This window comes from Brachyistius frenatus, unplaced genomic scaffold, assembly GCF_029030835.1.
Source record: "Brachyistius frenatus isolate BFR_SWC_R1_liver_20210118 unplaced genomic scaffold, ASM2903083v1 Contig_457, whole genome shotgun sequence".
In the NCBI taxonomy this organism is placed as follows: Eukaryota; Metazoa; Chordata; class Actinopteri; family Embiotocidae; genus Brachyistius; species Brachyistius frenatus.
The window spans coordinates 14,908-27,325 of record NW_027211056.1 but is presented as its reverse complement, the minus strand read 5'-3'; the positions used below and the strand labels follow the sequence as shown (position 1 = coordinate 27,325).

Here is a 12,418-nt window from a genome sequence, read left to right as displayed (position 1 = left end):
ATGTTTCCTTCCAGATGTTCAAGCTACCCATGCCATGGGCACTAATGCATCCCTGTACCATCACAGATGCTGGCTTTTGAACTGAGTGCTGATAACAAGCTGGATGGTCCCTCTTCTCTTTAACCTGGAGGATGCAGCATCCATGATTTCCAAACAGAATCTCAGATGGTGATCCATCAGACCTCAGGACAGTTTTCCACTTCACCTCAGTCCATCTTCAATGATCTCGGGTCCAGAGAAGGCGGCGGTGTTTCTGAATCATGTTTATATCTGGTTTCTTCTTTGAAGAGTTTTAACCTGCATTTGTGGATGCAGCTCTTTTAAAACATAATCATGTTACTGATCTGTTGCCAGTTAATGTAGTTCAGTCAAGACACTGTGTCAAGTTTAACCATTTATTAAAGACATGCATACATTTATTTGACTCGACGAGTGATGCTCTAGAACGGTCTGAGCAAGCATGACACAGACCAATTCTGAGATCACAACCCCTCCCCCCTTCCCTTTTTTTTAAGCATTACACAACTTTTTTATAACGTGTCGTGCCATCAAATTCAAAATAAGCACATATTTTCATTTCAAAATTTGATGTTTTTAATCTCTTCAAATATGGGTTTACATGATTTGCAAATCATATTCTGTTTTTAATTTACATCTTACGAAGTGTCTCAACTCTTTTTTGCGAGTGGGTTTGTAGTTATTGGTTGTTTCTTTTATATAACTTGTGAGTATAAAGTTGGATTGTAGCAGATAGATAAAAGAATTAGTGATCAGTGAAGCGTGTAGCAAGTAAACAGTCACAGTAAAACCAGATATCGACTTCAGTTTGAATGTTTTTTCATTAGCTGCACTAAAGATCAGTTTAGAAATAGCTTAATGATGAGCTGATTGAGATCATCACATATAACGAAATGATCATGTTTTGGTATCCGGCCCCTTAATTTCTGCCAGTGATTCAAATCTGTGATCAGGGCTACTTTTGGCTATAATGGATTTTTGCATTAATGCGATCAATTGCTTTACTATTTCTATTTAATTGGCTGGCTATCTGGTTCTCTCACCAACAAAGTGCCAAAAAAAAAATCCAAAACATTTACTATATCCAGACATACTGTATATAGTACTTATACTAAGATCAATATCCTTATATTACTGACGATGAATGAGACAGCTGATGTCAAGCAGCTGACATGAGCAGTAATGAGTTTCTACAGCTCATCACAGACCTATTTTAGTTCCCATCCTTCCTGGATCTAAATAACTGTGGGGCTCAAAGTAACCTAAGTCCAATAAATCGATGCTTTAAAGAAGAGACAGTCTGTGACTGTGATAAAGAATACATCGGCCGCTGGTTCTTGAAAAATAAGTACTATAAATGCTTTTTGAAATTAATGACACATATTGTATGCACAAAAACAAAGTGCGGTCTCTTACAACTGAAAGTGTGTTAACAACTAATTTAACACATACTTGTCACTATAACATCACATTTCCTATAAACCCAGGTTTATTTTCCATTATTTTTTATTGTTTGTTTTGGTGGGGGGGGGTTACATTTTTTTTTTCCCATCAGCCAGCATGTGGTTCGTTAAAATGATGAGAGGATAACGAGCTGCTGATGGTAAATTGGTTAATTGTTGATAATGCAAGTTCATTTTTTGAAAGGCTTGTTTTGTGCCCAGATACATTCTGCAGAGCTTCTATTAACAATATTCTTTGTTGCAGAAAAATCTTGGAATTTTTTTAAAAAATTGCAAACTGCTGCAACTATTGTGGAGATTGTTTGAATTTGCGTAAACTATCGCGAACGCAAGATTCAAGATTGTGATTTCCTGGACAGACTGAGTAATACTATTTTTTTATGCCTTCTTGAACTAACACAAAGTCTGATTCACTCTGAAACAAATGAAAGCTCTGTACAGATAGAGTAAGGTTCAGACGATACATCCTCAGGAGTTCACAAACATCCGCAGCAATCTAAAAGGAGGCTTGTTCTTTATATTTCTTGTACTATATGTACAACAGTACTGCTGGGAGGTCAACATTATGGATAGCAATTGTTCTCCAGGGAAGATTTTTTTACCACATGTATGACTCATGAAGAATTATACACTTACTTGCATTGCCATCTCCTCACGTGAAAAAAAAAAGTCACCAATTAAAGTTAGTTCCAAAGTTGGTGTTTTTATATCTGGATTGCCACAACTACAAACCTTAGTTTTTCTTCGCAAAATATGTAAATCATTGTCTGCACACAAGTAATGTTAACTCTACAGTTTGTGCATGATGGAGTTCAGATAGAGTTGTCATTGTTCACTGGCTGAACTCAGGCTTGTTCTCACTCTGTCTCATTTGGTGATATTCCCAGTGAACAGATGGTTGGCATGATGGTTGAATCTCTTACTGGAATATTGTGACATTCACTAAATATAAAAAAGCAGTCGTCGTTTATTGTTCACTTCCAGGCCCGTGTTGGCAGTTGACTGAACTTCTCCATCTTCTCTCTCAAAGATGGACATGCTGCAAAGTGACATTTCCATGTTCATTCCTGTCTTGTTTTCTGATCAGGGGGAGACAGGAAGATCGAGTACCGGAAGTGGTACAGACCACTGGTGTGGTTCTGGATCCTGGGTGGTCTGGCCTACTTCGCTGCAGTACTGAACATGATTGGTGACTGGCTGAGGGTGCTGTCCAAAAAGACAAAAGAAGAGGTATGCTACTGAAGGAATAATTAATGGTGATTTGGTTAAGATACTGATTTTCAGATCAAACCCTTGAGCTGGGTTGCACAAAGCCTCTGTTGATTTGAGGAAAATGAGAAGCTGTGAAATTTTAAATTTGATGCCAGAACATGTTTCAAAAATGGAGGTTACCCCCTGATGTCAGTTCATCACAGGACCAACTCAGAAAGACAGACAGAATACAGACAACCAGACTCTTATTGACACTGACGGCTAATTTAGAATTACCAATTAACTCGCAAAGACCTCCACCTCGATTGGGTATGAACATAATTTATTGATTATGGTACGGTGGTATGCGTTGGAGCTGAGCAAGACATGCGGTTTGGGGAAAGCTCAGCTGAGAATCCACTGCAGCTCTCAGGCCTTGCAGATCCCCAAGGTACTTATAAGAATCACGGAGGGAATAGAAAAATAGAAGGACAAGAGGGAGGGTTTGTGGGTCACCAACAACGGGAGCAGTGCACGTACACCAGTAGCAGACAGATGTGACGGATAGGCAGGTATTTGTAGGCACATGGCCGAAAGGGGAGTGTTTGAGGTGTGGTCCTGCTCTTTAAATTCAGATAAACTTTATCTCCAATTAACTAGCAAGGACCTCCACCTCGATTGGGTATGAACATAATTTATTGATTATGGTACGGTGGTATGCGTTGGAGCTGAGCAAGACATGTGGTTTGGAGAAGGCTCAGCTGAGAATCCACTGCGGCTCTCGGGCCCTGCAGATCCCCAAAAAGCCTTCAGAGAAAGCAGTAATGACCAATCCATGCGCAGCTCCTGGAGCCATGACGAGTGAGGAGCAGCTTGGAAGCCAATCTGAACATGGCTCAGGATGACCCAGAACGAATTGATTGATTCAGCCTTTCACAGGACACGGAAGAAGGAGCAAGAGCATTGGTTCCTGGGCACGCGGAAAGTAGCTTACAGGAAGGGTGGAAACGTAGCAGTGGAATACATCGAAGGCGTGAAAAAGGTCGAGAACATGTTCAACTCGGGCATGAAAAGTGAACAAGTAACGGCCACGCGAGACAACGCACGGACAACGTGAAGGCGAGGGAGCCTCCTCTTTGCCATTGGTGTCGACGACGGGGAGGTCGCCAGAATGGATCATGGATCATGGCCCCTACTCCCATGAAAGGAAGCGATGATGGTTCTGTTACGTCAGGGTATGATGGAGGGAGTTTTGGAAAAACTGCTTTAATAAGATGGCTATTTGGCAGAGAAAACCCGCCACCATGAGGACCCCCAAAGATTGGCAGAAGAAACGGCAGCCGTTTGGAACCGAAACTCGGCCGGGTGGTACGGTTAATCGCAGAGGTGACACCGTTCCAGTTGGCAACGAGATGTAGGGATGGAGATGACACAAATGAGAGCGAGTGGCGGAAAGGAACGCCCAAAGCTAACCTCGTTTTCACGCGATATGGGTTCCATGAAAAGATACAAAAGGACTGTGAAATTTTCAACCAGTTTGTGACTGAGCTAGAGCTGCAAGTAAAAGACTGCAACTACCCTAATGGGGATGAGATGATTAGAGACCAGATGTTTTCGGCACAAGCTCTCCAAGAGTCCGGGAGAACTACTCCGTCACCTTCCAGATTTGACGCTCAAGAAAGCAATTGACATTGCACGCTCACGAGTCATCGCAACAGCAGCTAAAGGCGATGGGTTGCTTTGCTGCTAATATAGCGAGTCAGTCTGTCAATGCAGGTAGCAGGCAGCCATTCAGTTCTAAAACAAAGATACCACGGTCGCAAGATAACTGGCGGGAACGATAGCAGCGGTGCCATGCGCAGCAAGGAGTGTGGAGCATGTGGAAGAGAGCAGTTGCACGGACAAACAACAACGGTTTAGCGTCAACGGTTTGTGAAGTTGGGCTTTGCCCGTGAGTTTTGAAGTTAGAAGTAGTTCGGCTAACTTATCTCGTAATCGGAGTGGTGGTAATGGTCCCTCTTTCTGATGGGACTTTTGCCGTTTGGAAAGTTTTTTGGTTTTTTTTCAGCATGGCCGGTGGTGTGGATACGGCTGGAGGTGCTCGGAGACTCCCTTTACTACAGGAGAGTGCTTGAGCAGGTGAAGGAGTGGAACTACTTGTGCCGGTGACTTTACAAATGGATGTTATTCCTCGGGCGAATCACGGATGGAGGACGGCAGAGGTGGGGTTTTTTCTGGAACTTCTCCCGACAGCAATTGGACTGGTGACTGCCTTAGCTTGGTCCTTGGTGGAGGCGGAGTTGGTGGGTTTGCTGGACGGTGTGAGGACCATCTGCTGGGTGAAGAGGACGTTGGAGGATAAGGTTGATGATGAGGCCAATCCCGCAGGTAAAATGAGCGAGCGGCGTGGTGATCCTTCGGGAGCTGCGCACGTACACCAGTACCAGACAGATGTACCGGATAGGCAGGTATTTGTAGGCACAAGGCCGGAAGGGGAGTGTTTGAGGTGTGGTCCTGCTCCTTAAATTCAGATAAACTTTACCTCCAATTAACCTCACATGCGTATCTTTGTATGTTGGGAGGAAGCTGGAGCACTCAGAAACAAAACGTACAGGGAGAAAATGTAAACACAACAAGGCCCCACCCACAAAAATAGTATCCTTAGTGACTTGTTTATTGAGAAAAATTATCCAATGTTACATATCTGTGAGAGGTAAAAGTATCTGAACCTTTGCTTTCAGTTTCTGCTGCGACCTCCTTGTGCATCAATAACTGAAAATAAATGTTTCCGATAACTGTTGATCAGTCTCGCACATCAGCTTGGAGGAATTCCAGGTGTTTGTTTCCTCACATAGATAGAACTGATTAAAATACACAATATAAACAACTATTGACAGCATTAAAAAGTAAAGACTTTACTTTATCAGACTGATTTAATACAATAATGCACACAGGCCTGAGAACTATCTGATGAATAGCAAGACAAAGAGCAAAAACTCGAGAGAACTTTAAGTGTGACAGACCAGGGATGAGTGTTGCCACAGTTGATGAAATTTACGTTGGTTTACAGGCTCAGAAAGTTTCATGGATTACTCGTGGTTTGTCATTTATCTGGAGAAGGACTGTTTCACTGTGCTGCAGCATTACTTTTGAAAAAGTATACATACACTGATACACTTGGAATAACTGTCTTTGTCCAGGTTGGAGAGATCAAGGCTCACGCAGCGGAGTGGAAAGCGAACGTGCGAGCAGAGTTCCGGGAGACGCGTCGGCGAATGAGTGTTGAGGTCCACGACAAGCTGCAGCGGGCCGCCACAATCCGGAGCATGGAGAGACGGCAACTGGGCCTGGACCAGCGCGCCGTGTCCCTGGACATGCTCTCTCCAGAGCGCCGTGCCATGTTCAACAGCCTAGACACCAACAACTACAAGACCTCTTCCCAGGAAAGCATCGACACCAAGCTAAACAATCTTCGGCTGCGGGGGGCTGAGCAGTGCGACCGAGGCTCTGACCACCAGACCACATCCGAGGACAACATTTTTAACCGCCTGGGATCCGTCACCAAGCTGGCCAAGCGCAACAGGAATCGTGACCTGAAGAAGAACATCCCAGACGAGGCTCGCCGGCCTCACAGTGAGGCCTACGGCTGCAGCACACCTACTTTCGACTGCAGCACGCCAACTGCAGATGAAGGAAAACGGAAGGACGAAGGAGAGGATGAGAATGAAGACAAGGAGTGCAACACCAGCTTGTCTGAATTTCCACTGTTTGTGGAAGCTTGCAAGCCACACAATGGGTTCCTTCCAGAGCAAACCAAAGAGAGCGAGAGTGAGAAAAAACTTGATCCAAAAGAGTTGCATATTGAGATGGACCCTTAGACTGTGTGTACAAACGAAGGTTGAGTTACCACCATTAGTGCCTTAAGTCTTCCTTACTCCTGTGTGTGCTTGAGCAGGGACAGCACCTGTCCCTTTGTGCTGGGGTTGCAGCGGTATACTGTGGTATTAAAATTGAGGGTACTCATACCGTGCACAAGTTCTTATTACTGGGATCAACAATCAACAGAGATGCTCGCCTCGAGGACGGATATCCAGTTATCCAGTTAACTTGAATGCATAAAAAAAAACTTGATTGTTTAAACGTCAATCAGAAAATGCGCTATTGAAATAATTTCCCACATCTCAGCTCCCAATTGACAGCAGTGTGTGAGTTTAATGTACAGACGGCACCAGCTGAGCTGAACACACCTCCAATGAACTGTCAACTTTTTAAAGCCTTTCTGATGACACTTCAAACAACGTGATACCGTCTTACCATGATATTTTCTCAGACGGTTGTCACTCATACCGTTGCAACCCTACTTTGTGCTATATACTGTAATGTTCACATATTCACTGTGCCCTATGGATCGGATGGAAAAACATTGTGTTGCATCAATGCAAGACCTTTGTAGGGTGTCTGCAGTGTTGCTGTGCCCAGTGATAATCACATCAAAGCAAAAGTCGTAAGCTAATAGGTTTTTAAAGCAGAACTCCATTCGTGTAGTTTTACTGTTGGCCATTATTTCTCTCAGTTTTGATGTTGCAGCACTCGACTATTTAGATCCAAGTTTCTCGTCGAGGGGATTTGAGTTGGAATCTCCCTCTGGAAGTGTAGCTTACACTGAATTCCTCCTGCTTCACGTTTAGTATACTGTTCATTACATCAACCAGCAGCAATGAACGTTCGTGCTTGACTCACAATTTTTAGGACAGCTTCTGTACAACGAGCTCAGATCCTGAACACACAAGGAAAACACACCATGCCACAGATCACATAATAAACCTGTCAGTGTTACAGCTGCGTAGCCATGAGAGTCTGCACTGACCTTCTATGAGCAGCCTAAATTTATAAACATCAGCGACATGCAGACAAACATAAAGGTGTGAAAAGAAGTGTGTGCATGTTCACATCCAGTTTGAAATATATCTGGTCATTCACACGTGGATGTATGTTTGTATGGAGTTGAAATGAAATTTTGAAACGCGCACTAGTCCACACACTGGTGCTCATACCTCATACCTACTAACATCATCCGACATTTTTCTGTCTTGTCAGTATTGTTTTTATAGAACATGATCCAGTATGAACAACTTAACGATGATGTCACTGGTCCCTCACTGATGCCGGTGTGGCAGAGTTCCTCCTCGCTCTTGTCTGACTGTGGACTTTGTTCATGATGAAGTCTAGATGTTCTGTGTTTCTTTCCTTGTCAAACGTTGTTGTACTGATGTCGACACTATTATCATAACTGACAGAAATAATGGCTCAGACATTTTCAGATTGATGGTAACGAAATCTAAAATAATCTTTTGACAAAGAACGTGAGTTGTTAGATCTGTGAATCTTAAAGCTGTGAACAGTCTGATGCACCCCGGTGTGAGATGGAGGACTCTGTAGCAGCATTACAGTGCAGATAAAGATCATTCTGCAAACGGAAAAAATTACTCACGAAACAGGATGTGACATGATGTCGTCCTCTTCCTCTTGCACACGAACTGTCACGTTTAATGGATGACAATGAGATGATTGGAAATATCTTAAATAGGGTCTGACGGGTGCACATGGACCTCTGACTTGGTGCTGTGAGCCCAAATGTGACTCACGTCAGAACACAAGTAATAAATAAAAAAACTGATCCATCTTTTGTCTATCCCCACTTTGTCCCTCATGCTCACTTTAACAGCTGCGGCTGATCTAAAATCATCAATTAAGCTTGCAAGCATGTCTTTAGATTTTGTGAGGAAGTAGGCTGAGGTGCAAACCTGAACCTTGCTGCTGTGAGGGGGGCCGTGCTGACCACTGCACCACCGTGCCACTCCAAAAATACTGATGAACACAATCCAGAATGCTGCTGTGGAAGTATAAAATAGTAACACGTGGAGGGAAAGCTTGATTTAAATGTAACACTTTCACTACATGCTTGTTGTCATGCTGGTGTTCATGTTGCCTATTGAAACTAAATTCTTGAAATGTGCATTGAAATGTGAATGAAAAAAGATTTACATGCCACATGTTGTTTGTGCATGGTCCCAACCTCAGCCGGTGTCTCACATTATCACCTCTTTGAACAGTATCTCAGGGCTTGTTGTCCTCATGTTTGTTGTTGACATTGTCTGACAAGTGCTGCATTCACACTTTGTGAGGATGAGGGGTCAGTGACTGCCACTGTACTCCGAAGGTTAGGAACAACAGAATGGAAGAGAAGCCATAATCAAAAGGAGGGTCTGTTTCATAATGAGAAGGGAACAGCAATGAAGGGAGGGGATAAGGTCTGAGATTAGAGACACTGCTGTTACTGTCACAGTGCATCGTGTACTCTTTGTTGTGCTTGACTCAAACACATCCACAGACGCTCACAAGTGACATGAAGTTGGATTAGCTCTCCCGAGAGACATTTGGGAGTTTGGAAAACCTGAAAAAAAAATAAAAAAATGGATGAAGCTGAATTGGGATACGCCACCACCACGGCCAGCACGTTTCATAGGCTGAGACACCTGTCAATCAAGTAAACCTGCTCCAAAATATACTTCTCAAGAAGCCTTAATATCTCCTTTGATGGATTCTCAAACTCATCCAAATGACACGCAGAAGAAGGGAAACGAGCTCCGGAGAACCAAACTTAATATTAAAAACAATTTTATTCCTTTGGACAAGTTGGGACACTTTGAATGGAATTCTATGCAGTTGGAGATGTTTGGAGCCAGCACCTGCTGGCCGTCACTGGTACTACATCTTCAGGCACTTGTGCAGCTTTTACCCATGGTGCTAGCTGCTGGAGTGTACAACGTTATTCCCATAAACCACAATACATTTCCATACTCGTGTAACACTGAGGGAAAACCTCACATACAAGACAACACAAGGTCACAGCCTTCTATATATCGGTGGAAAGTGGATGAAATGCTAGAAAGCTTTTATTTTGAAACAAAGGCTTTTGATTTGAAATGGTACCAGGGAGTTTCCACATTTGGCCAGGCAGGTAACTTTATCACTCAGTCACTCACTCACTCACTCACTCACTCACTCACTCACTCACTCAGTGACAGACATAGTTCATAGGACTGGCCCTTGCAGTTGTGGTCCAGGCAAAAAAAATTGCGGCTGACTATATTACAGTGATATTGTGATGCTTACATTATGTTTTTCACATCCACTCCACAGCATCATGTTAATGTATTCACGTTATACATATACTGATCACATCACAAAGCGAAGCTCTCGGGTTAGTGTGAATGCAGCAAAAGCAAGGACCACGTGTTTTAAAAAAATGCTTCCAAGAAATAAAAAAAATTTAAAGCTTAAAAAGAAAACAAAGACATGGAAATAAAAAAGGCATGCTATATTGCAAAACTATATTATGATGTATATGGTGTTGATTGTATTCAGCCTCATGCTTCAGAGGATGACGCTTACCATGGCATTTTGTTATTTTTACTGTCTATGTTTGGACGCACAAGCAGCACCTGCTCTGTATTTGGACGTTGCTCACATTATCTCTCATGCAACCATTACGTTCAATGTAGTGATTGCCTTTTGGAAATAAAGATCACTGAAAGAAGTGCTATTTTTGAGTGTGCAGCCATTAATTTCAAGGTCCTCGTGGTGGTTTTGAGTCTCATGTACCTCCTGTCTTTCACAGCTGCTATCTGTGGTTTTTATCAGAGCGGAAAGCAGGTGGATCGGTTTCACGGTCATTGCTGTGACCTCCCCCGACGGGAAATTTTCCAGTAATTTTAGCTGTTCTTTCCTGTGTCCACCTCTGAAAATGTCTGGGAGAATATTCACAGAAATCTAACACCTTCATTCACACTTCCTGACTCTTTCTAACTTTAAAAGCTCATTGGTTGAATCTATCTATCATCTCCATGCACCTTGGTAATTCCCCAACAGACTGTAGCCAGACGTTTTTTCATCAGTGTCACCTCTGGTATGAGCCAATGCAGAAGTGGTGCAACACCCTGTGTAATTTTTATGTACCAAGTACAATAACTCCAGTCGTCAGTTACTCTTTTACACAGACTTGCCGTTTTACTAACTGATTTGTCTCGTCTGATTTCATAAAAACATATGTGGGTGTCGTCTGCATAGCGATGGAAGTTTATGACGTGTTACTTTACAGAATCGCCTACGGCAGTGGTCTCCAACCCCAAAGTGAAGCATGTATATAGAGTGTGAAAAGTATTGGGCCAAGCACAGAACCGAGGTTTTGTGTTCCTGGAAGGAGCTTTATTGACATAAAAAAAATTGGAATCAATCTACTATATATGGTTTGAATCAACCCATTGCAGTTTCTTTCATTCTTGTAACATGTTCCAATCTCTGTCATAATTTTACAACAAAGTGCCAAATTAATTCAGAATAACACAGACAATGTCAACTGACTCAATATCTGCCATACATCTCACTGACACTATGAATGCTATGTTCATACACCAAAGTAGAAACCTCCAAAAACAAAGTAGGAACCACTGAAAACAAAACCTCAGTAACACGGTGACAGTGTTCAGTATCTCACTGTTATCAAGTGTTCACCTCCCTTTGCCTCCCTCTGCCTCCCTCCACCTCCTTTTATCTCCCTTCACCTCCTTCCCCTACCTCCAACTCCCTTCACCTCCCTCCGCCTCCCTCCGCCTGCTCCACCTGTTTCTACCAAAGTAGAAACCTCCAAAAACAAAGTAGGAACCACTGAAAACAAAACCTCAGTAACACGGTGACAGTGTTCAGTATCTAGGTAGACATGTGCCTACATACTTTGATATGATATCTTTGCCCAACGCCACACGATGAATGCTAACCACATAAAACCGTGTGATCAATCGTATCAAAAGCAGCACTGAGGTCCAGAAGACAAGTCCATTATCTGAGGCTATTAGAAGATGGTTAGTAACTTTCACCAGTGCTGTTTCTGTGCTATGATGAACTCTAAAGCCTGACTGAAAATCTTCAAACAGACCATTTCTTTGTAAATGATCAAAAAGTTGATTTGCAACAACTTTTTCAAGGATTTTAGAAAAATTCCAGGTTGGAAATCGGTCTGTAGTTTCCTAAAACAGCTTTTTTAAATAAAGGTGTAACTATAACAGTTTTAAAAGCCACATAGCTGTTTGAGATAGATGAACTGATTTGATCTAATAAGGAAGTTCTAATGAAGGGTAAGACATCAATGAGCAGTCTTGTCGGGATGAGGTCTAAGAGAGGTTGATAGTTTAAATGAAATAAATATTTCAGTTAAATTTTTTTATAGATCAGGTCCCACGGTTGCTTCCGGGGCTGCTCTCCTCAGCAACACATCAGTGACAGTGGCAGGAAGGGTCTGCCCGATTCTTTCACTAATGGTAGAAATGTTATTAGTGAAGAAGTTGATGAATTGAATTGAATTGAATTGAATTGAATTGAATTGAATTGAATTGAATTGAATTGAATTGAATTGAATTGAATTGAATTGAATTGAATTGAATTGAATTGAATTGAATTGAATTGAATTGAAGAAGTTGATAAAATCATTACTGCTGAGAGCTGAAGGAATAGACTGCTCAACAGAGCTGTGTTTTCCTCTATTAATGATTAATAATATGCGGTTCTGGCCTTATGAAGAACTTTTTTTTTTATATAGTATTAGACTAACCTTCCAGGCCAGGTGAAATTCTTCTAAATTAGTGGAACGCCATTTCCTTTCCAGTTTGTGCATTGCCTGCTTAACAGAG

The 12,418-nt window shown here is 42.4% G+C and overlaps 1 protein-coding gene across 1 annotated transcript in view; it reads left to right on the top strand.

The window, feature by feature from the left end:
* Positions 1 to 10,270, top strand: part of kcnk10a (potassium channel, subfamily K, member 10a) — a 30,553-nt gene extending 20,283 nt beyond the window's left edge. The window contains exons 7-8 of the mRNA XM_069687378.1: positions 2,569 to 2,711; positions 5,873 to 10,270. Of these exons, the coding sequence (XP_069543479.1) occupies positions 2,569 to 2,711; positions 5,873 to 6,550 (821 nt within the window). The 3' untranslated portion in view covers positions 6,551 to 10,270. The remainder of the gene's footprint in view (positions 1 to 2,568; positions 2,712 to 5,872) is intronic.
* The last annotated feature ends 2,148 nt before the right edge of the window (positions 10,271 to 12,418 follow it).